Source organism: Natator depressus, chromosome 15 (genome assembly GCF_965152275.1).
Source record: "Natator depressus isolate rNatDep1 chromosome 15, rNatDep2.hap1, whole genome shotgun sequence".
Lineage (NCBI taxonomy): Eukaryota > Metazoa > Chordata > Testudines > Cheloniidae > Natator > Natator depressus.
Window position 1 is genome coordinate 11802526 of NC_134248.1, and position 25629 is coordinate 11828154.

The 25629-nt window shown below is 44.6% G+C and overlaps 1 protein-coding gene across 1 annotated transcript in view; it reads left to right on the forward strand.

Moving 5' to 3' along the window:
- The first annotated feature begins 320 nt into the window (after positions 1–320).
- Positions 321–25629, forward strand: part of SLC5A1 (solute carrier family 5 member 1) — a 46665-nt gene continuing 21356 nt past the window's right edge. Inside the window, exons 1-5 of the mRNA XM_074972668.1 lie at positions 321–455; positions 3271–3342; positions 13406–13510; positions 17034–17093; positions 17462–17566. Coding sequence (XP_074828769.1) covers positions 369–455; positions 3271–3342; positions 13406–13510; positions 17034–17093; positions 17462–17566 — 429 coding nt within the window. The 5' untranslated portion in view covers positions 321–368. The remainder of the gene's footprint in view (positions 456–3270; positions 3343–13405; positions 13511–17033; positions 17094–17461; positions 17567–25629) is intronic.

Here is a 25629-nt window from a genome sequence, read left to right on the forward strand (position 1 = left end):
GCAAACAGTGAGGTGCATACACTGGGTATATTGTGTCCAAGCCACTCCTTCCACAGCTCACTCCTTCCCAGACTCTGCTCTCTGTCTGCAACAACTCTGAGCACCTTCTCCGAGGGATGTGACTTCGGGTTGGTCTTTGGCTCTGAAATCAGCAACAGCTGTAATAGGGGAGCAGTTTTTTGGAGAAAATCACAGCTCAAGAAAGAGCATCAGCTTCGCTTTGTATCCATAGAAGTGAAACAAGTGAATCTAAAGTTACATATTATACAAGAGAGAGGGGGACGACAAGGGTTTATTATTAACCTGAAGTCTGTGAGAGACATTATAAGGAGAGAAGAAGAAGGAAAGGTGCCGGAGAAGCAGGCAGGATGGACTCCTCTGAAAAAATCAATAACCCTGCTGACATCTCAGTCATAGTCATCTATTTTGTGGTAGTCCTAGCAGTGGGAATATGGGTATGTCTGGATCTTTCTTTCTTAATGAAAGTGTGGTTTATTGTGTTTTAGGAAAATGGCTTCGTAAATTAAAACTACAATTGTGTAAATTGCCTGCTGCTTAACTGTGGGATGGGCTGAAAGTTGGCAGGATGGGGATTAAGTTGGGCTTCAGTGGGGCAGTAGGACCTGGTATGAGATCTGAATTGGAGGTGAAGATGATGAGATGGTAGTGGAGGAGAGGATAGATGGGGCTGGGATGAAGAAGGGGTATGGATGGGGAAGGGACTATAGGAGAGGGCCAATGGATGGAGATCAGGATAATGGTGAAGTGGACATTTTTAGCCGATTAGAGTGGGGACCTGTAAGGAACAGAGTGGGGGTGAAAATGGGAATGGGATGGTAGCAGTGGTGAGCGGGGATGGACTTTGGGGTGCTGGAGCAGAGGAGCCTGCAAATGGGAATTTGTGATGGAGTAGTAGTTGGGGTGAAGTGTGAGAGGTGGGGTAAATGGGGATTGCAGTGGGGTTGATTGTGGTAGGAATGGGGGGCGAGTACTGGACTGAGTTGTAAATGGGTATGGATTGGAACAGAGCTAAAGGTGGAGGGAGATGGTAATGGAGTGGGAGATGGGGATTGCTGCAGGATGGATATGAAATGGACGAGAGCACAGACACGGTCTGGACACAGGAGAATGCCAGCTTTCATCAGTAGGACTTCACTGCAGAGAGCAGGTGCATGTAGACTCTGAGGAGGAACAAATCTCAGTGAGGACAAATGCTGCTGGTGTTAGGGTCTTTTCTGTTTAAAGCCCAGATAGGATTGTGCCTCCTCCTGAAGCATGCTGATGATGCAGAGGGAAGTACAGAGACTGCAGCCTTAGAAAGAGAAGAATTATTTTGCACTTAATGGGTGAAAGGCAGATATTGTCCTGTTAGAATAAGTCTTGATTCTGCAGGGTTCAAAGGAAAAGGGCAGATAGTGTTTGTACTGATGTTACCTTAGTGGAAAACACTAGTGTGTCACTTGGTTGAAGAGCTGAGATCCCTTTCAGGAACAGAGTCTGTGTATTCTATCTGAGGAGACATCAGTGTCCATGGGGAAAATGCTGCTAGTCCCTTGAGGAAAGAGCCAGCAGTTAACCAGAATGAGTCAGGGAAACCTGCCCCTCGGTGACCGACCTGTGCACTCCCCTGAAATAACCCAGGAGTCCATGCCATAAAGGAGAGCAGCAGCTGCAGACGAAATCTTCCACACTAGCAGCCTATCAGAGTTTTGAAAAGTGATTAACTTTTGAGGCCAATGAACTAGTTAAAGTTTGTTCAGCACTTAGAAGATGTGAAGTACCTGCACCTGTACCTCTGGCCGAGAGTATTGGCGGCCAAGGGTTGGATTGTACCAGAGAGGCTGTCCATTTATTTTCCGTCCCACAGAAGCAAAACACAATTGAGGGCCCATACCTTTCATGAGAGCACTGCTTCTTCCTAGTGCACCCTGAGGTGCAAGCAACCTCAACTGAGCAGGGAAGAATGGGGAGGAGGCCCCCTCATCAGCCCATTCTAGCCAGCCAAGCTGTCCATTGACTCAGAAGGGTGCAGCATGCTCTCCTCTAAGGAGTGTTGTGGCAGAAACACTTCCATTGCATCTTGGGGAGCTCTGGGAGGGAACCAGGCTTGTGCCTTAAAGGTACAATCTGACCTGAAGTGTGATTATTGTAATTTATTATTGACTGTAATTCTTTGTAACATAAACTCCTGGGGCAGAAGAGGGCTGGCAGGTGGCATGTCAGGCACTGGAGCATTGAAGTTTCTAGTTCTGAATAGTTTCTAAGAAGCTTAATGTTAAATGTGTCTCTTGATTCAACTATTGTATGTAGTGAAACATGCCCCTGTTTGTTTGTTTTCTTGCTTCTATATTAGGATCAATGATCTGGCTCACTTTTTCTCACACCCTCTCTGGGCCCGATCCAAAGGATCATTGTTTGCAAAGGGTTTTGGATCAGGCCCTGTGAAAAATGTGATGGAAACTTCCCATAAAGTCACTCCTGACATATAAAATGAGAATGAGGAAAGTAATTCTTAACTGGCTACTCTGTGGAAGTGAAGAAAGGCTAAAAAGTGAAGTGCGGGTACCTTGATGATCTTATCTGAACAGGAAAGGTTAAATTGCCATGCAAGTAGATTCCTGCAGGGAAACTCTGGACCACACTAGTATTGAGTAAGAAAGCTAGGTATAAACAACGAGGAGTCCTTGTGGCACCTTAGAGACTAACACATTTATTTGGGCATAAGCTTTCGTGGGCTAAAACCCCAAATAAATTTGTTAGTCTCTAAGGTGCCACAAGGACTCCTCGTTTTTGCTGATACAGACTAACACGGCTACCACTCTGAAAGCTAGGTATGACATTTCTAGTGCATGAACATAAAACTCTCTACGTCAGCAGTTTTGAGGCCTGCTCACCTGCAGGAGTGCTCCCATGAGTGACAGTTTGCAGGCAAGGCCCTTGGTTAGTGATGCCTTTCTTGTGCTTTATTTTTATGGTATAGTTCATTGTATTTTAATATGTGCAGTGTTTAGATTTGGGTTTTGCAGACTTCGTGTAATGAAAGTTGAAGCAATAAAGCTTGAATGGTTAATTTATAGATTGATATAAGAATCATTGCTCAGTCATTGTCAGGTCATATTATTCCCTTCAAAATCTTTCTCCCCTGGCCATTTTTGATCATTACGTTAATTTTTCTTTCTCATCACTGCCCTGGCTGTTGATGCCATCAGGCTAAATTTAGCTTATTAGAGCTGAAAATTTTAACCTTTTTTTTTTTTTTTTTTTAATCAGGCCATGCTCTCAACAAACCGCGGGACTGTCGGTGGATTCTTCCTAGCTGGACGGAGCATGGTGTGGTGGCCGGTAAGTGCAATACACACACAAAGGAATTGTACTTTCACTCCACACCACACATAATGTTTGGCTGCTCATCACTTTATCACGTCAGGATTTTATTGAATGTCGTATACTTACTATTTGCTCTTGTCCCACCGAAGTTTTTCACTGAGGGCCTGACTCATGTGAGGTGATTGCTGTTAGGTACAAGGTACAGAGAGGAATTGATTTGTAGGTGTGGTTTCTGTGGTGCTGCTATATTGCCTTCATGTGGCTGTGTAATCTAGTCCTTTGTTGTAACATTGCAAGGAGAGAACCCTGGAATGTTCATAATAAATTACTGAGAACAAGTCAGAGTTTACGTTTATAATAATAGTACTTAGCACTTATATAGCACATTTTAAGCTGTATATCTAAAAATGCTTTACAGAGGAGATAAGTATCATTATCCCCGTTTTAAGATGGGGAAACTGAGTCACAGACAGGAGAAGTGACTTGCCTAAGGTCAGTGGCAGGGCTGAGAGTAGAACCCAAGTCACCTGAGTTAGTCCAGTGCTCTCTCCATTTAGTCACCCTTTCTCTAGTGAATGAATCTTTCTGGCAAAGCAGAAAACCTTCTAGACAAATGTGATGCATTGTCTAGGTGTCACTAATATGGTACTTTCATGATTATCTTTGCAGTTCAGCTTGGAAGGAAAAGTTCAGTGATTTGTTATAATAACTACCTGATCCTGCAATTGGACCCATGGGGCAGGACCTTTGCACTTGAGAGGAATTTGATGCCGGGCTCTGTCCATGTGAATCCAATGACATGATTGGGGCCTTAGAGAACTAAATAAATATTTACTGACTGTAGGAATTTTCAAAACAGCTTTCAGAAATCCCTGCCACTTTTTCAGTGTCTCCATTCAGTATTGCCTGAATTGAGGAGGAGTTGGGGCTGCCATTTTAATGATAAGAGCATTGTATTTCCCAGCAGGAGGAGGATCTCATGAGTAGATTAGGCCTGAGAAAATTCAGGTCCTAATAGAAACCATTGTGAAATAGAGAATGTCAAAGTTATTTTAAGGTAAACTTTGTTTTGTTTAATCAATGGAGTGACACTGCCATGAAAATGGATAACATAGTGGTAAGTCAGGACCCGTGACTGAGTGACTGTAAATGCACTAGGCCTGATCCTCTGCTGTCTTGCACCTTGTGTAATTCTTTATACCTGTGAATAGTGAGTATAAAACAACCTTCGTACAGGTGCAAATGACGACACAAGGTGCAATGCAGCAGGGAAATCCAGCCCAGTGTCTACAAGTGCAAAAACACCATGGGTCAGACCCTCAGGCCTAGGTGAGCCCCTATGCACTGCTTTAAAGAACAAAGGGGACTTGAAGCTTCCCTAAAGGGGCAGCTGGGAATTCCCCTGACACAGGGGAGTCCCCCAGGGTCATAAAACAAGATAGCCAGCTTTACATCGCCTAAGCCCCTTGCCCATGTCGGAGGCCAGAGGGGATGATCCTGTACTGCCAGAATTGTCTCTAGGATTAACATTTGCTTAGCCATCTTTGCCTCCCTGCTACACTGTGAGCTCAGTGCAGCTGAGGATCTACATTCCTGATTACGTTCTCATTAATCCTTCACTTTGGAACACCTACATACCTCCCTGTGACTTAACAGGAAATCTCTTCCTCTCCACCCTGGCAGCACCAAAGCAAAAGACGTGGCAAGCTCTCAAATCCCTAGTTAAACACTTACATTAACAATACTATTCTGGAGGGCTACTCTGCTCAAGGGAATGTGCACTTTCCCTGGTTTCAGAGTCTGGGTGGGGGTTGAGCCTCCCGGGGGGGGGGGGGGGGGGAAATAACATTAAAAGTTCAAACGAAGCAGGAATTACCTGCTTCGTGCTGCGACAGCTAATGCAATATGTAATATTTTAGAAAAAGTGCCACTTCCTGGCTTCACCCTGGAGCAGTGCCATGTGTGATTATAATCATGTGAGGATGTTCCAGGGAAACCTGGGTGACTTATTTCCCAAGTCTGTAGATGTGAATGTTGCTTTATAAATGGACCCTTCCCACCATAGTATATTAGTTCCTTTGGACTTGCTTACATGATTCATTGCTTTCTGCAATAGATAATAAAAGAAAATATATTTCTAATAACCTAGTATAGAAATTAAATTTCCATTGGATTAGTTTCATTCTTCAGTTGTCATGCTGTTCCCTGCTATACCAAGCAGCTACGGGCATAGGTTGAAGATTAAGAAAAGAAACGAGGATGGTGTTTTTTCCCTGTTCTTTGCTGATTCCACATTCATGGAAGTTTCTAGTTGTGGCTTCTCCAGGACTACTTCTTGATAGGAACAATGATATGAATCTGTTAATTTTAATGGCGCAGCTGTGGTCTAGGAGACTAGATGAGGGGCTATATGCAAAGTAGTTGTAGCCGGGGTCAGTCACAGTGTTATACCAATAAAATAAAAACCAGTAGGATCTTATTAACAGGGAAAAAGCAAAATACCACATTTATTGTGAATACAGAAAGAATCATAGTAAGCAGTTAGTTATAGCTATAACATTCCATTCAATCTCATATTTATTCACACATTAATTCATACACACACACACACACACACAGGTTCTGCAAGGTTGTTATCATAGTTACCAGCCTTAGAGTTGCTCATGCCAAGCCACTGGCCAGGTGGCCTGGACATCAGGAGGGAGCAGGGCCTCATCAGATGCACATGTGATGCTCCTGGAAGTTGGTTTGCAGAATCAGACCCCAAAGTTCTCACTTTCCAGAGTCCAGTTTTATAGGAATTTCTTCCTATGTCAGTCTATGGGAATTGCTTCATCATGCTGTTGCTGAATCAATCAGCAGATGTCACATTCCTGACGGCTCCGTGCTGCCAGATGTTATCTTGTTCTTTGGTTCTCCCATTCTTGAGGCTGTTGGGTGGATTCCAGTCTGCCCTCCGGGGGGGGGGGGGTCCTCTGGTTATTTCCACTTGACGCCTTCTTCAGCCGATGGACACTGGATTCTTAGGCTGGCACCTCCCTGATCATTCAGTTATTATCCACACCAAACATCCATCCACATACATCCTCTATCTCTATTTTAATCACAATTGTTAACAAAGTGAGATGAATACAACAAAAGGGCGGGGAGTCTCTGGGTGCTGTTTCTGTTACAGAGTATTGCTTTGAGTCTCTCTCTGTGTGGGTAGTTGTTGTTACAAAGAATTGCTTTGAAAACAGACTCTGTCTTAGAATGTACTAACACAATTAGCAGCTTGCAAGTTTCACACATAGAGGGAGAGAAACAGTATCAAAAACCAAGAGACTTCTTAATTAGTAATACCCTGTAATTTAAACTATGGGGAATCAAACTCATTTGTGATTTTAATACAGAACTTCTTTAATATGATCCAACAACAGGATATTAGAGAGACAAGATGGGTGAAGTATCAGGGGGTAGCCATGTTAGTTTGTATCCACAAAAACAACAAGGAGTCCGGTGGCACCTTAAAGACTAACAGATTTATTTGTGCATAAGCTTTCGTGGGTAAAAACCCCCACTTCTTTAAGGTGCCACTGGACTCCTTGTTGTTAAGATGGGTGAAGTAATAACTTTTATGGATAATATCTTTTATGTTATTACCTCACCCACTTTGTGCCTCTAGATGAGGTGCTGGCAGTCAGGTGAACTGGAGTGTAATCTCTCATCTGACACTGACTTGCTTGTGTGAGTGGACCAGTCACTTTCTCCTCTGTGTCTAGTTTCTCTAACTGTAAAGGGGGATAATGCAGTTGAATTAGGCAAAACCTGCCCACTCTTGGCTCAAATGTTTGGCTCAAAAATTGACTTTCATGGGAATTGAGGATGGTTGGCATTTACCAGGATGAGGCACAGAGTGTGCACTGGTTAGCTGTTCCATCCAGTCTGTGGGCCCAATTCATCCTTTAGTATTGCTCCCCTTAAGTCAGCAGTGCCAGAGATTAATTGGATTCAATAGCTCCAATAGTTAATGAGAGGATTCAGTGTAACTCTCATTCTCATTGATTGCCAGAGGTCCACAGTTCATTCCCATAGGACATGGAAGCTGTGGCCTCTCCTTGGGCCTGCTCTAAAAAGGGAACAACCCCAAATGAATTGTTTTTACTCTTGGGGATTCAGGCACAGATGTTCAGGAAAGACATGTATGTCCTATGACTGCAGAGGTGTTAACAGGCCACTCTACCTAGAATGGTCCCTTACAATATGTGCTAACTACTTATGCTAAAAAATCTGTTCCACCTTGCATTTTGCTGTGAGATTGGGAGCACCTTTCCCAGACTGGAAGAAGAGCTCTATGTAAGCTCGAAACCTTCTCTCTCATCGACAGAAGTTGGTCCAATAAAAGATTTAAACATTTTGTTAAAGCTAATGTTTAAAAAATTATATAACACATAGGTTGGGAAAAGAGTGTCTGTACATCTGGGTATAGTGCTTAGATTATCCACAACTATAAAGTTAGTTTTTAAAAGTAATATGATACATAGTGTACATAGTCTGCAATAACCCAAATTTAGGTGAATAGATTTAACAGTACAGTTTAGATATTAGAATCCAAATACTCGGGTACATCACTCATGAAAGGTTGTACAGAGATTTGGTTGTGGAAAGCAAAATATATCAATGACTGGAGATTGTCCCTCAGTAATTGAGAATTAGGTTGGTTGTCCATTTAGAAAATACAATCTATGAGGAAAGTATTTGTTACTTTCCTGACGGCACTTCTCATTGGCACTCAGCTCATCCCTCCTGGTATTGCCGACGTCCTGTGATGTGTTCTATGTAGATGTCCCTCAACCACCTGATGGCGTCCAACACCATGAGTTGCTGCATCAGCTGAGCAAAGCGTTGACTGATTCTGCATTCTCTCAGCACTCGCTCATTACTGGGCGATCAGTGAGTGTGTCTGGACCTGGTAATCCTTAGCTCTCAAGGTTGCTTCAGTTACTTCAGTTGTAGCTACTTGTGGCTCCTTTCAAAAGCCAACTTTCAACATCATAACTCTTGACCATGGAAACGGAGTTTTCCTTCCTCCACCCCTTAGTTAGAAGGGTGAGGAGTTCAGCCAGATAATTGGCTGCAGACAGTGCCTTGTCTTACCAGTGTAGGGAAGTATGCAAACAGAAATCTTGATAATCCTGGGTATGTGGCCAATCTCTCAGTATTGACAGGGCCCTGGAAATAAACATACACAATAATAAAAATGTCAAGTCAGGGCCTCAAATACCAAGGAGCTCTGATTCACAAAGATATGTCAAAGCCTAATCTATTCTTAAGGAATAAGTATTAAAGGAGCAGAGAAGACAAAGAACATAAATTCTCTAGGGATCAGACATTATTGTTAAACATGAAGACTTTAGTTAATGGTAACTGGGAAATATATGGAGACTTGTTTGTGTGTTACCCTTAAAACAAATTAAATTAGCTCTCCCATTCAGGATCAGTGACATATTAACCTAAGGGCTGAACAGGCCAAGGCTTAGGGCAACAGTAAATGAGTAACATTCAGCAGTCAGAAAAGGGAGAGAATTGGGACATTCAGATAATTGTCACTTCAGTTTAATATGGCCATGTTTCACTGTTGCCCATTGGATAGGTTTCTCTGATCATTGTGTCCAGAGGATTATTGTATACTCAAAGTTTTGCCTGTTTGTTGAATTTAGCAGGGCTGTAAGAAGCCTAGGGGTGGCTATTGGGGATAAATATTTTGTTTCCTGTCCCTAGTTGGAGTGGACACTTTTAGTCTTGGCCCAGGGCAAGAGACAGGGTGAACAATGATGGTTGTTCAAGATAAAAAGACCAACCATAAATTCGATCAAAGTGAAGCTTTGACAGGAAAGTAAAAAATACAGTAAATCAAACACCTATAGATTTCTCCAAGCCCTTCAGTGGGATGCCTCTTCCCAAGATGGGAGGCATTGGGTCTGGGGGTGCCTACATATCTAAGAGTGGAGGCGCTAAAGTATCAAGCTAGCTTACTAGCAAGTAGCAGCAGCTGTGCTGATCTCACACCCATCATGCTCCTATGAAGTCCCAGTGAGATGCCTAAACAACTGAAGGTTTGAAGAGGTAAATAATTGCACTTCAACAAGGGGGACACAGGTGATTACGCTGTGCAGCAAAGCCTAGGATTCTTGAGAGATGCATGTCCATCTCTTTTTAGTTAAAGAATTGTGTGGCATTTAAAAATTACCTGATTAGGTGGTAATACAAAATGTAGAACATATGGAGTCCTTAGGAGGGCAGCAGAATAGCAAACCGGCTTTCCTTTCTCAAGGAGCTGAGTCTTGACAGATCTACAATGAGATTTTACAGAGGTACTAAGCAATATGCAGGTTTTCTGAGTGGTTAAGGGTCGGGAGAGCTGTAGATTTGCACTCAGACACTTTTGTGTCCCAAAAGAATGAAGTAGAAGAACCAGTTTCATTCCACAATGGTAAAGTCACCACCAAAAGAGGCCCAGCATTAGGTTAGGAGAGGAGTGGTACGTATAGCACACTGTAGGGACTAGGGAATTTTTCATTTAGGCTGCTAGGCAAAGTGTAGGATTTCCAGGGTCTTTGAGGCCTGTGGGGCAGCAAGCACCAGGACTTCTGGGCATCAAAAAGTTAATGAAAATAAGAAGGTGAATAGATAAATGAATAACATGTAAAATATAGTTACTTTCATATAGCTGCAGCCTGATGGTAATTTTCTGAATAGTGAGCCCTTGTCAAAAGATTTTAAACTCGTTAATGTTCCACATTTCCTCTCCTCCTCTCTTCCCAGTTCACTTTTTTACCATGTGTTTCCCTGTCACCAATCCTTCTCCCCTTCCCGTAATCTTTCATCTCCTCTCTTTCCACTATCCCTCACTAGCTGAACAATTGACCCCTTCCTTTGCAAGCCCTCCTGCCCTCTCCTAGTTCCAGTCCATCCTAACTGGTGGAGGGAACCTTACTCCTTGCAATTCCCTCAGCAGGGAAACAGGTGGAGCAAGTGTATCTTTAGGGCCTTGCAGCCTGTGCAAGCTCTGTATCTCTTAGATCAGTTCAGAGGGGAAAAGAAAAAATCACACCCTATCTAACTCATCAGACCTCTGGAATAAGGAGAGGTGATTAATGGCCAGATTCCTGAAAATGGTAATGCGCTGACCCTGTCGTGAAGGAACAACTGTATGGTAACATAGAGAAGCTTCGAAAATAGGTCAGAATCCTTTAGCTAATGAGGGGTTATATTACAGTACCCACCTACTCTGACTGATCAGATTTTAGTACACGTGTGCTGTCTCTCATTGGAACCCTGAAGAGGCAGTTGCCTGTCCTGGAACCCTGCAGGGGGACCCTGAGGAAGCTGTCATCCCTCGCTGGAACCCTGCACGGATCCCACTGGCTGCCAGCTCCGGTCCCAGGGCCCCAGGAGCTGAAGCAGAAAAATGTCAGGGAGGTCTCCGGAAGTCATGGATTTCGTGTCTTCCGTGACCTCTGTGACATAAATGTACCCTTAATCATAGTAACTGCCATAAATGCTGCCAACCATCAGCTAACCTTGTCCACATAACTTTTTCATGCTACAGATTACAAAAGTATTGGAGCAAACAATGGAAATCTATTTTCCCAGTTCTGAATTCAAAGATGTGTCTATATATATATATAAAATATACACATTTGTAACTAATATATGCTGATCTTATGATCCTCCAGCAGATGGTCTTTCCTATATCAAAGAGGGAAACAGAAATACAAAGCAATAGATTTGAAATATTTGCATTGCTTTGTTCTGAAACCAGGAATAATGACTGTTGTGTTAACTGAAATCTTTTGCTAGTTGCATTGTTTTTTGTTTGACTTTGTATTTTTCTTTAAAAATTAACAAAGAAAATACAGAGCTGCTTGGGTAAAGCTGGAAATGTTCCTGTGAGGGTGAGTGCGCCAATGTGCCCCACATTTAGGGGCACTACAGGCATGGCAGCTGCAGCTGCCATTTTTTTGGGCTTTTCTTTGGCTGCTTTTGTTACCTGAAGCTGTTGAAAGTGCAGTGTGACTGTTAAAAAGGCTATTTTGAGCTTTTAAAGCAGCAGCTAGGATGGAAGGAACAGATTTAATGAGAATCAGAGGATAATGTGGTTAATCATTTCTGAGGACTGCATTCCTAATAACTCAAAATGAGGTTTAATAATTTATTTATAGGGGATTGAGTGAACAACAGCTGACGATGAGCTAAAAGTCAAGATGTAGAATTTTCCCCCAAATAAATCAATAAAGTTTTGATAAAAAGCATTCATATTTGCCCTGAAGCCACTCTCCTTACAATGCGTATGATAATCAAGTTGGGCCATTTCCAGCACAAATCCAGGTTATTCCCCCCCCCCCCCCCCGATTTGTGCTGGAAATGGCCCAACTTGATTATCATACACATTGTAAGGAGAGTGATCACTTTAGATAAGCTATTACCAGCAGGAGAGTGGGGTGGGGGCAGGTATTTTCTCATGCTTTGTGTGTATAAAAAGATCTTCTACGCTTTCCACAGTATGCATCCGATGAAGTGAGCTGTAGCTCACGAAAGCTTAGGCTCAAATAAATTGGTTAGTCTCTAAGGTGCCACAAGTACTCCTTTTCTTATTAGATATGAGAGGTGATTATAATATTTAATTATCAAAGGGCAGTGGCAACTGGTCAGTACTCAGACCCCCTCCCTTATACACTTCTTTCTTTCTTTCTTTCTTTCTTTCTTTCTTTCTTTCTTTCTTTCTTTTTACAGTTTTTTTCTCTCTGTGTCTCTCCTAGATGTTGAAAAATAAATAGGCGTGGGGAAAAACACTTCACTGACCGACTTTTTTCATTTCTAATCACTGCAGCTCATAAGTACCCTCTGCTTGTAATATCCAAGCCAGTCTTTTTTCCCCCCTTATTCAAGTGTCTGACCCCTAATACTTCAGTTCCTGACCTTGTAAATCATGGTTTGCTGTAAAAGCGGCAGAGTCCTGTCGCACCTTATCGACTAACAGACGTATTGGAGCATAAGCTTTCATGGGTGAGTCTATAAGGTGCCACAGGACTCTTTGCCACTTTTACAGATCCAGACTAACACGGCTACCCCTTTGATGGTTTGCTGTGTTATACTGCCTCCAAAACTCTCAGTACAGGGAAATGATGCTCACAGCTTCTCTCTCCATCTTCTCCTATTGTCTCTTTGAGTTGTTTGATGAAGAATGAGACTTTTTAGGTATGATCTCCCTCCTGTGAATTGCTGTTGTCTATTTTTAATACAGCGCTAACTTCTTTCTCTTTCTTTGGCATCTCTCCAGTCAGCAGTTGCTGTATTCTACCCATTACTCTCTCTGTGGGATTGATACAGAATGTTTACAGGTCTTAGATATCAACATGCCTCATTTGCAAATCCTTGATCGGCCATCATTCACGAGTACTTTAGATGCCCTTGGGTGCAGTGCTGTACCTATGATAGCAGTGTCAGAATCTAATTCGGTTAACCTATTGCCCCCTTGATGAAAGCAAACCAAGTATGAAAAGGGTGTTTCCCACTGGAGGTAGAAGCCGGCCTTAATGACTTTTGGATCTTAAGTCCAAAGAGTTATATCTGACTTTCCTGGAGGAATCAGCCACTTGTCCTTGGAGCAGGTTAGACATATCACATGAGCCTTTTGCCCTAGCTGCCAGGGCCTCTGGCCTAGACCATTGGCTGCTCATTCTGGAATACATCACCCATGTGTTAATTGGACAAGTTCTCCAAAGAGTCGTAATTCTGTATGGGTTGAGGTCACGTGCGCACCTGCAGTGGAAGAGGGAGTATTACCATTTACCAGTTTCCCCTCTGGCTGAGTTAATATGCAACATCCTGTTACGTCCTCCTTGCTTGTAGGGATGATGGCTGCAATGTTGGGTTTTAAGAGGAGAAAATATTGGGGGATCTTCAAGGTTGTTGGGCACTCAGATCCCTAAGTGATGACACACAGGAAATCTGAAAACACTAAATAAGCATGGGTTTTTAAGAGATTTGTCCTGAGCCCAGGATCTATGATCCATGTCTGTTCTTCTGTTTCCAGATTGGTGCCTCTCTGTTTGCCAGTAACATTGGTAGTGGGCACTTTGTGGGCTTGGCAGGCACAGGAGCAGCTGCAGGAATCGCCACTGGAGGATTCGAATGGAACGTAAGTGGTACACATTTAAATAAAATTTTAACCTCAGGGGTATCCAAAGAGATCAGGTGAGTCCACATTGTCCAAAAATCCAGCTCAATCTAATGCTGTCAGAACCCTCAGGGCTGGTGACTGGCAGAATCACCCACCACAAGAACACTTTATGTCAATTTCCATTCCCCCAGCCTCTCTCACCACTCCCACCTGCAGTCCAGCCAGTGGGGAAAGAAAATCCCATTGCTATATTAAGAAACCATGATCTCCTCTGCATCATTTTTCTGGGAGCTCGGTGTGTAGGAGTTGGGGGGAGTCATCATTGTTTTTGCTTTCATCCCAGCAGTGAGGAATTCAATGTTGTCTTCACTCCTTTCTTCATCCGAAGAGCCCTTTTCTCCTTCTCTGTCTTCTCATTCCCCTCCCACTAAGATACAGCTGCGAAGGAGTTCAGAGGCTACCTTGTAATCCACCATCAGTGCTGTTCTGTTCTCAGCCTGCTGGGGGCAGACCCTGTCTATAACCAAACACCTCACTTGATTAAAATGACTACAACTACTGCCTGGAATTGGCAGAAGGGCCGTAAGGTTTGGAAAAGGGTAAGATAATGTGCCCCCTTTCCTCAATCAGTCTACCTGTAACCCTCCATGGATTCAATATGTGCACCAGGAGGAGATGCAGGAGTTGTGGAATACCCCCTTTATGCTGTATTTCCCCTCTCAGATCAGCAGGTCATAGGTTGCAATTTGCATCACATGTTATTGCTGCCCTGAACAGCACTAGCTTCTCCTCCATCGGTACTCCTTGGAGAGGAATTGGGGGCACAGCTCCTTGTAGAGCATTTTGCTGTTTACCTGGTGCTCTGGATGACTTGTCGTGAGGAGGGAACATGGATGAGCACAGTCCTTGGGATCTAGCCCTGTTTTCCCTTGGATCCTTAGACACTGGAAGAATTATTGGCCATGCCTCCAACTGTTGCACTCCACAGCAAGCCCCTCCTTAGGTTTTCTTAAAAATAGAATTGTGTTGGGTATAAAATAGGGCCCCATATTGTTTTGAACTTCTTTATGCATGGGGAAGGGAGTAGAAGTTCACTTGAGAGAGATGCACACATTGGAATCAGTTTAGCTGTCACCTTTTAATATTTTATGTTGCCACTGCTTTAACAAATCCAGGCTCCATACCAAGGCTACTGGATCTTCATGACATCTGAAGGGATAGAATCCAGATCCTCTTTCATAAGCACAGGACTTGAGCTCAAGAGGAGACTCTCCCCTAACTGATAGTAGTATGCAGCCTAAGACACATGGTTGAATTGTCTTGATTCTGTCCAGTAGAGGACAGTGATGCATGTGTATACGAGTACATGCATGCACACACAAGCCAACCAGTTAGCTCATTGCAATACTTACAACACAATGGAACTGATAAACATGCTAATATACACAGGAAAAATGCTGCTCTTGGATCCACACTGATTCTCTTACCAAAAGAGATACTAGACTTGATTCTGCTCTCATTTATACTGGCTTTGTGTCAGTGTAATTCCATTGACTGCAGTGCAGTTACTCTTGATTTACACCAGTGTAAAAGAGAGCAGAATCGGGCCCAATATCTCTAGCATATCTTGTGCTTGATATATGAGCAGAACTTCAGAGATGCAATAAAGAACTAGTGTGTGGATGAGAGATCTAGCACGCAGCTCTGAGAGCAGCATTTTGACCTGTATTTATCCGTTTGAATGTGCACAGCTCTGCATAAAACAAGTTGCTAATATTGTCAGAAAAATTATGATGTATGATCAACAACAAAATATCTGATACACAGAATATACAATATATAGTACAGCCGCGCTACCATACTTGACAGTATATAGTTCCATACATGAGAACACAGTACATCTTTTATAATGCGCAAGGCCACTTCATAAGCAGGCCTCAGCTAGAGTGCTGTGTCCAGTTCTGGGCTCCACATTCTAAGAAAGAGGTGGACAAACTGGAGGGAGTCCAGACGAAAGCAACTGATAACAGTCTCCAAACATGTTAAGGGCCATAAAAAAGAGGACCGTGATCAATTTTTCTCCATGTCCGCTGAAGGTAAGACTAGAAGTAATGGGCTTAATTTGCAGCAAGGGAGATTTAGGTTAAATATTAGAAAAATCTTTCTAACTATAAGGATAGGCTTCCAAAGGAGGCTATGGAATCCCGGTCACTTTAAGAAAAGGTTTGACAAACACCTGTCAGGGATGGTCTAGGTATATTTAGTCCTGCCTTAGTGGAGGGGGCTGGCTGGGCTGGGCTTGAGGTGCCTTCCAGCCCGACATTTCTATGATCCTATAACTGAACCCCACTGTAGAAGGCCGTCAGTTACACCTGCATTTTATCTAAAGAAGTGGGTTAGTCTGGTTGGTGACAAGAATATGGAAGTAAGCTCCACTCTCCAACACCTGGGGCTAGCAAAGCTAATCACAGATGAGACGTGATCATAACCCACTTGGATTTGGGGATGGAATGTTTCCTGTACTGGTGGCTGCCTGGAGACTGGATTGAGGGACTAAGTAAAGGGGGCCGGGGCAGCGCTAGACTTTCTTAAAGTTTCCTGGTGGTAGCAATAGTCATCTGTCACCATACAAAGGCTTCTGTGGGCTGCTGCTATTCTGATCACCACATTGTTCAGACCTGCTCGGGGCAAGGCTAGGTGAAGCCCAGCTGCGCAGCCAGGTGGAGGGAACAGGGGGAGCAATCCAAAAAAAAGGCTCCACCCGCTGCGGCGCTTTTACTCAGCCGGCGGTGCCCCGGCGGCCGGGCCTCCCTCGCTCCGGGCGTCTCCAGTGGCCCTGACAGTCCTGCCGCGGCCGCCGAGGTGCCGCCGGAGACCCGGGGCGCCGCTGGTGAGTAAAAGCGCCGCAGCGTGTGGCTCCTTCTTTTTGGATCGCTCCCCTTGTTCCCTCAACAGGGGAAAATTTAAAAGGCGCCAAGACATTGACAAGGCGCCACTTGTGCTCAGTGGGGGAGCGGCCGCTGGGGGCCCCCCCCCAGCTACTCTACTGGTGAAGCTGTGATTAAAATGCCTGCATCTAGCGTACACTCATGTACTGGCGGCTGCTGCTGCTAGTGGAGCTGCCATGGGATACTGCAACAGAGGGAAGTTTTAAGAGCAGCATTAGACACACTACAAATGTAATTCCCCATGGACGGATGTGGGGCCAATGCCAAAGCAATCTTCTTTTTGATATTCCAGTAACTCTGCTGCAGTGGGGGACTCTTCCTCGGGTGCGTCTGTCGGACACCTGGGGTGAAATTCTAGTTCCCTTCAACTGAACGGCAAAACGCCCATTGACTTCAATAAGGCCAAGATTTCACCCCTGGAGTTTCAACTGTAAAATGCTAGACAGGTAGAAAGAATGAGGCTGAGGTGCCTTCACTAGCCACCATTTTACTCACTGCAATGTTTATAGTTGGCATTCAGCCTGATATGTGGCCTTGGAAAGTGCTGGTGACAGGACCAGAGGCTAATTCAGCTGTTCTTTCCTTGGTTACAGGCCCTGATGATTGTGGTGGTTCTTGGCTGGTTGTTTGTTCCCATCTACATCAAGGCTGGGGTATGTATAGGCACTGGCTTATATCTTTTATGGTTCCCTGTTTTAATCTTTCTGTTTCATTTTGCTGTGTGTGGTCTAACACCATCACAAAACCATTCTCAATGGGAAGAAAGAGACCTGGATGTGTCAGGCATTCTACATACGTTATGTCTGTATATATTTAAACAACAAGGTCTCTTTGTCTTTGAGATCCCAACATGAGCAGCATTTGACTCTGCCTTTCTGTGCTTCCTGGAGGCTCCTGCTCCTTGGCCTTCTTCATTTCTAGTGCACTTATCAGTGTGGTAGCTGGGCGGCAGAGCCTGCTGATGAACTATGTTAGTTGTCTGTTGCTCGTAGTATGAATTCTTCTCCCTTTCCTTCTGCAGGTGGTGACGATGCCAGAATATCTCAAGAAGCGGTTTGGTGGCCAACGGATTCAGATATATCTGTCCATCCTTTCTCTGCTCCTCTATATTTTCACCAAGATCTCAGTGAGTTAAGCTTTTCCATTTCCTCTATTCTTAGTGAAGTTCCTATCTGTATGATTATTTTTCACTTGTATGAAAACTCTCTACCTGTCTGGTTCACTTGTCTGTCATTTGGTGCCTCGGCTTAATTTAGGTAGATAAAAAACTGTTTCCATGTTGTCACTCTTCCTTCTAGCAGTGCTATCCATCCAAACCAGCTCTACAGCTCTGAGTGTCTGCGCATGTTGGATTATACCAGGGGACTCTTTCTCTAGATGGTGGTTATGATTTAGCTTTCTTTTTCCAGGATTTTGTTTCCACATGTGCTCCCCTCTGGAACAGGTCAGGCTGGCTGGAGCCTTGTACTACATACAGTATGCTCCACCTCAGGCATCATTGATAGAAATTGAAGAGAAGGTTCCAAGCTATTAGCGTTAGTTCCCAGTTCTCTGCCTTTGTCCTCCAAGGGTAACTATTGCTGCTTCTTACCCAGGAACATTCACTCACCCATTTAGGCATTTAATTTTAGAGCTTCCTCTGTATCATCTGGGCCCAAGGTCTCCTATTCTGACTCCTGAGCTAGATTCTCCTGCCGCAGGGTATGAGTAACTCCGTTTGGCTCCCATAGGAGAAAAGAGGTCTTGGGTTTTTGGCCCCGCTTTCACACTCATCCTTCCATCAGCTGAACATGCAGCTTGTTAGTATTAATGAAGCAAAAGTGAGAAACAAGAGAGGAAGGCAGATGGGGAGAAGGGACAGAGAGATAGGGTTAGAAAATACAGGAGTGAGAAAAGCAAGGGCAGGAAGGGAAGGCAGGGAAGAGTCTTTCTGTGGATCAGCTTAAGCTATGAAGTGTGGCTAATGAGGGCACTGCAGTAGTGAAGAGAGCTGTGATTTTCCTCCCCTTTTGAAACCATTAATTCTCCATCCAAGTCCACAGGTCAGGCAGACCTGGCTCTGTTGTTTTCCTGCAGTTGCCATGGAAGTTTACTCTTTGCCCTCTGCATAAGAGCTGAGTGATAATAGTATAATTTAACCTAAAAGACCTGGCCTTTTGCTCCCATTCTCATGCTGTTATGATAACTGATTCTTATCAGGGTTACAAATTAAACAGGCTGGGACTATCAAGAACCCGCAAATTGGATTTTGCTTTCCGTTTATTTCAGTGAGGTGCTGTCAGCATAACTGTTTTTATATGCAGCTGTAATTGGAAATGCTGCATCCATTTCACAGGGGATGGTATCATTCCTTCAACTCTAGCAGACGTGGAGTGAATCCATACAGATAAATGGCTCATCATTCTAATCCAAAACCTATATCTATATTTCTGTGTTATGTATGATTACTTGCTACCTATATGCCAGATTCACAAAAATAATTCCCTTTTTATGGGTAAATTTCCTCCCTGTGTCCAACTTACGTATCGGTACTCTGCACTGGGGATTTCCATCAACTCCAGCAGAGGGACCCTCCTCCCAAGCAAATGGAGTGGCTCCACTCACTCGCAGTTATCATTACAGTCCTGAAAATGAAGTAGCCCCTAATGTTCTTGCATCCTCAGTTTTCAGGGCGGAGCAGGGCAATAGCTGGTGGCTCTGTACAGCAACAGATCAATTAGTCCCAGTCTGGCTCTACCATACAATCATCCCACCTTGCCCACAAACAGAGCTGCACAAGTACTCACAGGGAGCCACTATGGAACTGGTTTCTGGCACTTGGGTGTATTAGCTCCTGCATAAGTTCCACAAATCACGCCCCTCCTCCTGATACAGCAGAAGCACTCTTCCTCTGTCTGTCTGACTCCTGGGTAATTGTATGGCCTCTATTACTGTAGGATCTGAGTCCCTCACAATCTTTCACTGTATTGAATGCACCTAATGCTTCTGCTGCATTGTAGTCCTCTGCAGCTGTAGAAAAGGGGACAGGATTTGTCTTAAAGAACGAACTGAAGGTTTGATTTACATGTTGTGTTTCATTGAATATATGCACAGTATTCTGTTTATTAGGACTCAGTTCCCATTCTTATTTGTTATGAAGCACTGTTAGTGTACAGTAGTGTGCAAAAAGAAAAGGAGTACTTGTGGCACCTTAGAGACTAACCAATTTATTTGAGCATGAGCTTTCGTGAGCTACAGCTCACTTCATTGGATGCATACTGTGGAAACTGCAGAAGACATTATATACAGAGAGACCATGAAACAATACCTCCTCCCACCCCACTCTCCTGCTGGTAATAGCTTATCTAAAGTGATCATCAAGTTGGGCCATTTCCAGCACAAATCCAGGTTTTCTCACCCTCCGCCACACACCCCCCACACAAACTCACTCTCCTGCTGGTAATAGCCCATCCAAAGTGACCACTCTCTTCACAATGTGTATGATAATCAAGGTGGACCATTTCCTGCACAAATCCAGGTTCTCTCACCCCCTCACCCCCCTCCAAAAACCACACACGCAAACTCACTCTCCTGCTGGTAATAGCCTATCCAAAGTGACCACTCTCCTTACAACATGCATGAAAATCAAGGTGGGCCATTTCCAGCACAAATACGGTTTTCTCACCCTCCCCCCCCCCTTTTTCCCAAAAAACACACACACACAAACTCACTCTCCTGCTGGTAATAGCTTATCTAAAGTGACCACTCTCCCTACAATGTGCATGATAATCAAGGTGGGCCATTTCCAGCACAAATCCAGGTTTTCTCACCCCCCCCCCCCAACACACACACAAACTCACTATTGCCAGCAGGAGAGTGCGTTTGTGTGTGTGTGTGTTTTTTGGGGAAAAGGGGGGGGGGAGGGTGAGAAAACCTGTATTTGTGCTGGAAATGGCCCACCTTGATTTTCATGCACGTTGTAAGGAGAGTGGTCACTTTGGATAGGCTATTACCAGCAGGAGAGTGAGTTTGTGTGTGTGGTTTTTGGAGGGGCGTGAGGGGGTGAGAGAACCTGGATTTGTGCAGGAAATGGCCCACCTTGATTATCATACACATTGTGAAGAGAGTGGTCACTTTGGATGGGCTATTACCAGCAGGAGAGTGAGTTTGTGTGTGGGGAGGCGGAGGGTGAGAAAACCTGGATTTGTGCTGGAAATGGCCCAACTTGATGATCACTTTAGATAAGCTATTACCAGCAGGAGAGTGGGGTAGGAGGAGGTATTGTTTCATGGTCTCTCTGTATATAATGTCTTCTGCAGTTTCCACAGTATGCATCCGATGAAGTGAGCTGTAGCTCATGAAAGCTCATGCTCAAATAAATTGGTTAGTCTCTAAGGTGCCACAAGTACTCCTTTTCTTTTTGCGAATACAGACTAACACGGCTGTTACTCTGAAACCTGAGTAGTGTGCAAGACACCACCGCCCGCTTGCTGATGAACTAAAGATGTGGCAGATACAATAGAGCACAAAAGAAAACAAACAGAAAGCTGTGATGCTTCATGGAATAGGTGGGTCTTTAGCATCTGCTTGGTGGAAGGGGAGGGCGAACGATTCAAATTAATAATGTGTGAAGCATATGGTGTAACATGCAGTCTAGATTGGGTGAAGGAGACAGGTGAGAGAGAGGTAGAATGAAGGAGTTGGAGGAAATGAGAGGAGGAAGAGAACTTTGAAGGTGCAGGCTAGCATCCTGATCACTAAAGAGCCAAATCCTGTAGTACTGTAAATGGCATCTTATTCAGTTATGCCTACGCCCCTGAGCTGTGTAACTGGGCAAAGCATGAACATTGAGATGCACCAGTGCAGTCATGTAAAAGTTGAAAGGAAGGTGTAAGTGGGGAGCAGGGGAAAGAAAAGCTTCGGGCCCTTCAGAGAAAAGGGGCATGTCTAGGCCAAAAGGATAAGATCATGTGCAGTGGTGTAAGAGGGGAAAGGCATTAAATTAACTTGCTGTAAGTTAGGGGATTCTTGATGGCTAGTATAGCTCAGGTGGAACAAAGTCATGGACCCAGCTAACCCAAAAGAATGGCCCACATGCCCCAGAATAAGAGGGGCAGCGCAGTCCAAATGCCACTCCAATTATAGCTTGTCCAGTGGTGACCACTGTGGAAATTCAGATGTATTTGGTGCACAGCAAGGGGCCGGAAGGTATGCCTGCTGCCGTGGCAAGGAGCTATTTGGCCACTGGCAGCGCACCATGCTGCGTGGCCAAGTGCCCATCAGTCCAGCATGTCACCAGGAAAAGGATAGATACAGAAGGCCAGTGGACACCAGCTCTTGTACATAAGAGATTTTGTTTATGTAGATTCATCTGTTGTGCTATCTAGGCATCATTGCAGATGGCATATGCGGGATGGGAAGCAAGCTGCACATGGCTCTGTGGGAATCTTTCACTCCAGGTGCCAGAGGCAGACACAGTGCTGCCTAGCAGCGTGAATCAGAACATTCCAAGAGATTTGAGAGATCTGCATGCTGCTTCCCTGGCTGCTGCCTTAGCAGACACTCCCTGCCTTGCAGTTCCTAGGGCTTTTGTCATCCTGCTTTGAAAGGACAGCTTTTCTTATGCTTGCTAGCAAGTCACACCTAACAATTTGACTCACAGTGTTGATGCAATTTATATTTGCATCTCAGAAGGATCTTGCATTCATGGTGCCTGTCTTACATGCTGCTTCCTCGTTTACGCCACGTTGGGCAAAATCTCAAACACCATATGTAACATGCCATATTGTATGTATGTTCCATGGTCGCTCTACTGTGTGAGCTGTTGCCATGGTAGCTTTCAGGGTTGGAGTTGCTAACCACTAGCACTTCTACCATTGCTGTCACCAGTGGTAGAAAAGGTGGGCAATTTTAAGAAGATCATGTAGTGTAGCAAGGCATTGGTGACCAGTAACTGACTAAGTTAAGACTAAGTATCTGGTGAAACAAGTAACTGGATGCTCCCCCATAGTCTGAAGGAATAAAAAACCTGAGTCTATGAATGCATTGCAAATGTTCCTTGGAATTCTTTAGCTGTAATGGTAGTTGTAAAAGGACAATCATGTCATTTGTAGCTTTGCCTAGTGGTTCCTGAATTACGTGTTTTTTTTGTTTGTTTGTTTTTTGCATGGAGAAGATAGGATAAGATTTTAATGGTATCCATAAAAGAGAGTTAATGGAGTGACAAGGAAATATCAGTCGTAAATTAATTTAACTGGGAGGTAGAAGAGGTGAACTCGGAAGGTGATTAAGCAAATCCAAGAAGTTTGTTTATTGCTCAGGATGTTATATGATTAACTGGGTTTTCTTGTGGGATCATTTTATGACCATTAATGTTTGTAGCCATGCAAACTAAGCTAATGCTAAAAATAAATGAACCTCAAGCTTTGGGCCATAAGCTGATCCTGTGAGGGTCAGGAAAGAATCTCTCCCCTAGAGGGGCATGGTCTCACAGTTAGCCTGTGGAATTACGCTCTACAAAATCCTGCATCTTAACCCCAGCCTCCATGGCTGCAGATGGCAAAGGCAGGGGCAGAATTTGTTGGTGGGGCCGTGCATGTGAGCATGCAGTGGCTGGTGGTGGGAGCAGGGCTGGAGGATCTGCAGCTGCACAGGTCTCCTCTTTGCCCTGAAGGCAGGAGGGGTGAAGGGGTGGGGTGTTGAGGTGGTGACAGTCTCAAGGTGGAGTTTCCTCAGTGACCTGGGGGAGAGGTTTTCTTCCTCCAGCATCTGCCCAGCTACTCAGGCTGAGTGCTGTGGAATGGATTTGCCCCTTTATATTTTTGCTTTAGTTTTCTTGTCTGTAAAATGCAGAGGATGATACTCAGTTTCCTGGCTGACTGGGGAGTCATGAGGATATGTTACTTACTGATTGTAAAGGGCTTGAAAGGTAAAATATGCTAAGTAGTGTTACGTACAGCATGGCACAATTAGCCAGATGCATGACTTTTATATTACCCCTCTCCTTGTGGCAGAATACCTGACTAGATGCGCTCCCTGTGTTCCTTGAATAAATGTTTGCCCTAAAACCTAGTAGAGCTGTGGACTAAATGTAACCCTTCTGCCCATCAGAGTTGGCAGCAACAAGGGCCAGGTTCAATATCTAGGGGATCCATTCCAATAACACAATGCAAACTGGCTCGAGCCCCCACCCAGTGACCTGGGACAAATATATACCACCCCCGCTGGGCGCCTCCAAGAGGCAATACTTCCCCTCTCGCAAGCACATAGTCTGAGTGTAGCAAAAAGCCTTTTAATAACAGAGAGAAACAATGGGGCATTATGTTGGGGAAACAGCACCAACAGGATTCATAACACAACCCATGAGCAAAAAAACCACCCCAAGCAAATGGGGGCATGCCCCTTTCCCTCGGGTTCTTGAGTCCCAGCACCCAAACGTCTCTTGAGTCCAGCAATCCACAAATCACCCAAAGTCCAAAAAGTCCAGCCCCAGAGTTCAAAAGTTCATCTGCATAGTGTTACTCCCCAGTCTGGCTAAAATGTGCCTGTGTGTGGGGAAAAGGGGCAAGGGGCACCTTACGTGTCCTGAAGCTGACTGCCCCACAGGGCTCTGCTCTGCTACGCTGTCTCACGAACGGCTCTGCTCCACCACGACCGGCTCCGCTCTGCACCACTCGCCGTCTCACGAACAGCTCTGCTCAGCTCGCCATCTCACGAACACACCGCTGTCTCACGAACGGCTCCACTCCACCACGACCGGCTCTGCTCTGCACCGCTCGCTGTCTCATGAATGGCTCCACTCTGCACAGCTCGTCGTCTCACAAACAGCTCTGCTCAGCTCGCCGTCTCACGAACACACTGCTGTCTCACAGACGGCTCCGCTCCACCACGACCGGCTCCACTCCGCACAGCTCGCCGTCTCACGAACAGTTCTGCTCAGCTCGCCGTCTCACGAACACACCGCTGCACTCTAGATCTTCCGGCTCCCCACTACTTGACACAGTGCTCAGTGATTTCAGCTCTTAGTGATTTCAGCTCTTAGTGATTTCAGCTCATAGTAGTGGGGGCCTTAGTGCTGGTGCACCTTAAGGCCAAAGTGAATGCAGCACAGTACCTGTAGCAAGACTCTTAATAGACCCAAAATTAGCTCTGACATTCCACAGTGGAGAGAGACAGAGGTGCAATTGGTGCTTCAGGCCCTCACAAAGGGGCCCACACCACCAGGTACTAATACCTGTCTCAAGTCTCTCTCCATTCACACAGTTTTGGAACCCATTACCCTTGCCTAGCGAGTGCTACTTAGTTGATGGTGAGTCCCTCCATCATAGCAAAAGGCCAAGTACAGTTCCAAGCACAGTTCCCATAATCAGGGTAATAACAATTTATTCTTCCTGCCCCAATAACAGAGACACTGGGGATCCCACAGCAGCCGAAGTGACCATTTGGGCAGCTATGGCCTCAGTCTAGGCGGGGTGGGTGTGCCTATGCAAATGAGATCAGCCCCTGAAGTTTTTTTTTTTCACAACTTGCCACACCTCACCACCAGATGTCAGGGTGGAGCTCATCCTGACACTGCTTACATAAACATCCCTCTTAAGCCTTGTCTGCCCTGGGATTTTAGGGTGAGGTTTTCAAAAGCACCTAAGTGATTTAGGAGCACAAATTCAGTGAGATGACTTTTAATGGCATATGCTCCTAAGGCATGTAGGCACTTTGGAAAATCCTCCCTTAGCACTGGTGCAGCATGTTGCACTGTTGCACATGCCAACCCCGAATAGAGAGATGATTTACACTGGTGAGGCATGATTTGGATTGGAATTGGTTACTCTGATTTCAAATTATGTCTACTTTAGGAGTTTGCATTGATGCAGCTGTGTTGGTAACTAAAATTCCAGGACTTATTCATGAATTTTGCTGAACTGTTTCTCCATACATAAGTTCACAGGCCTGGAGAGGTGGGTCGCCAGATTTGGCTAGGAGGGAATCACTGACACATTTCTGGAAACTATTGTAAGAAGTGCAGAGACTTAAGAAGTGAACTTCAAAAAGCAGCTGGCAGTTAAAATAAAGCAGGTCTGGGTGACCAAGGAGACAGGATCTGTCTTTATTTTGCATGTGCTTTTATTTTTGTGTGCAGAGCTTTGGGGTGTGGAGGATATCAATAGATACTAATAGAAATGTTATTTTTATCTTAAGCATTCCCTAAACTGT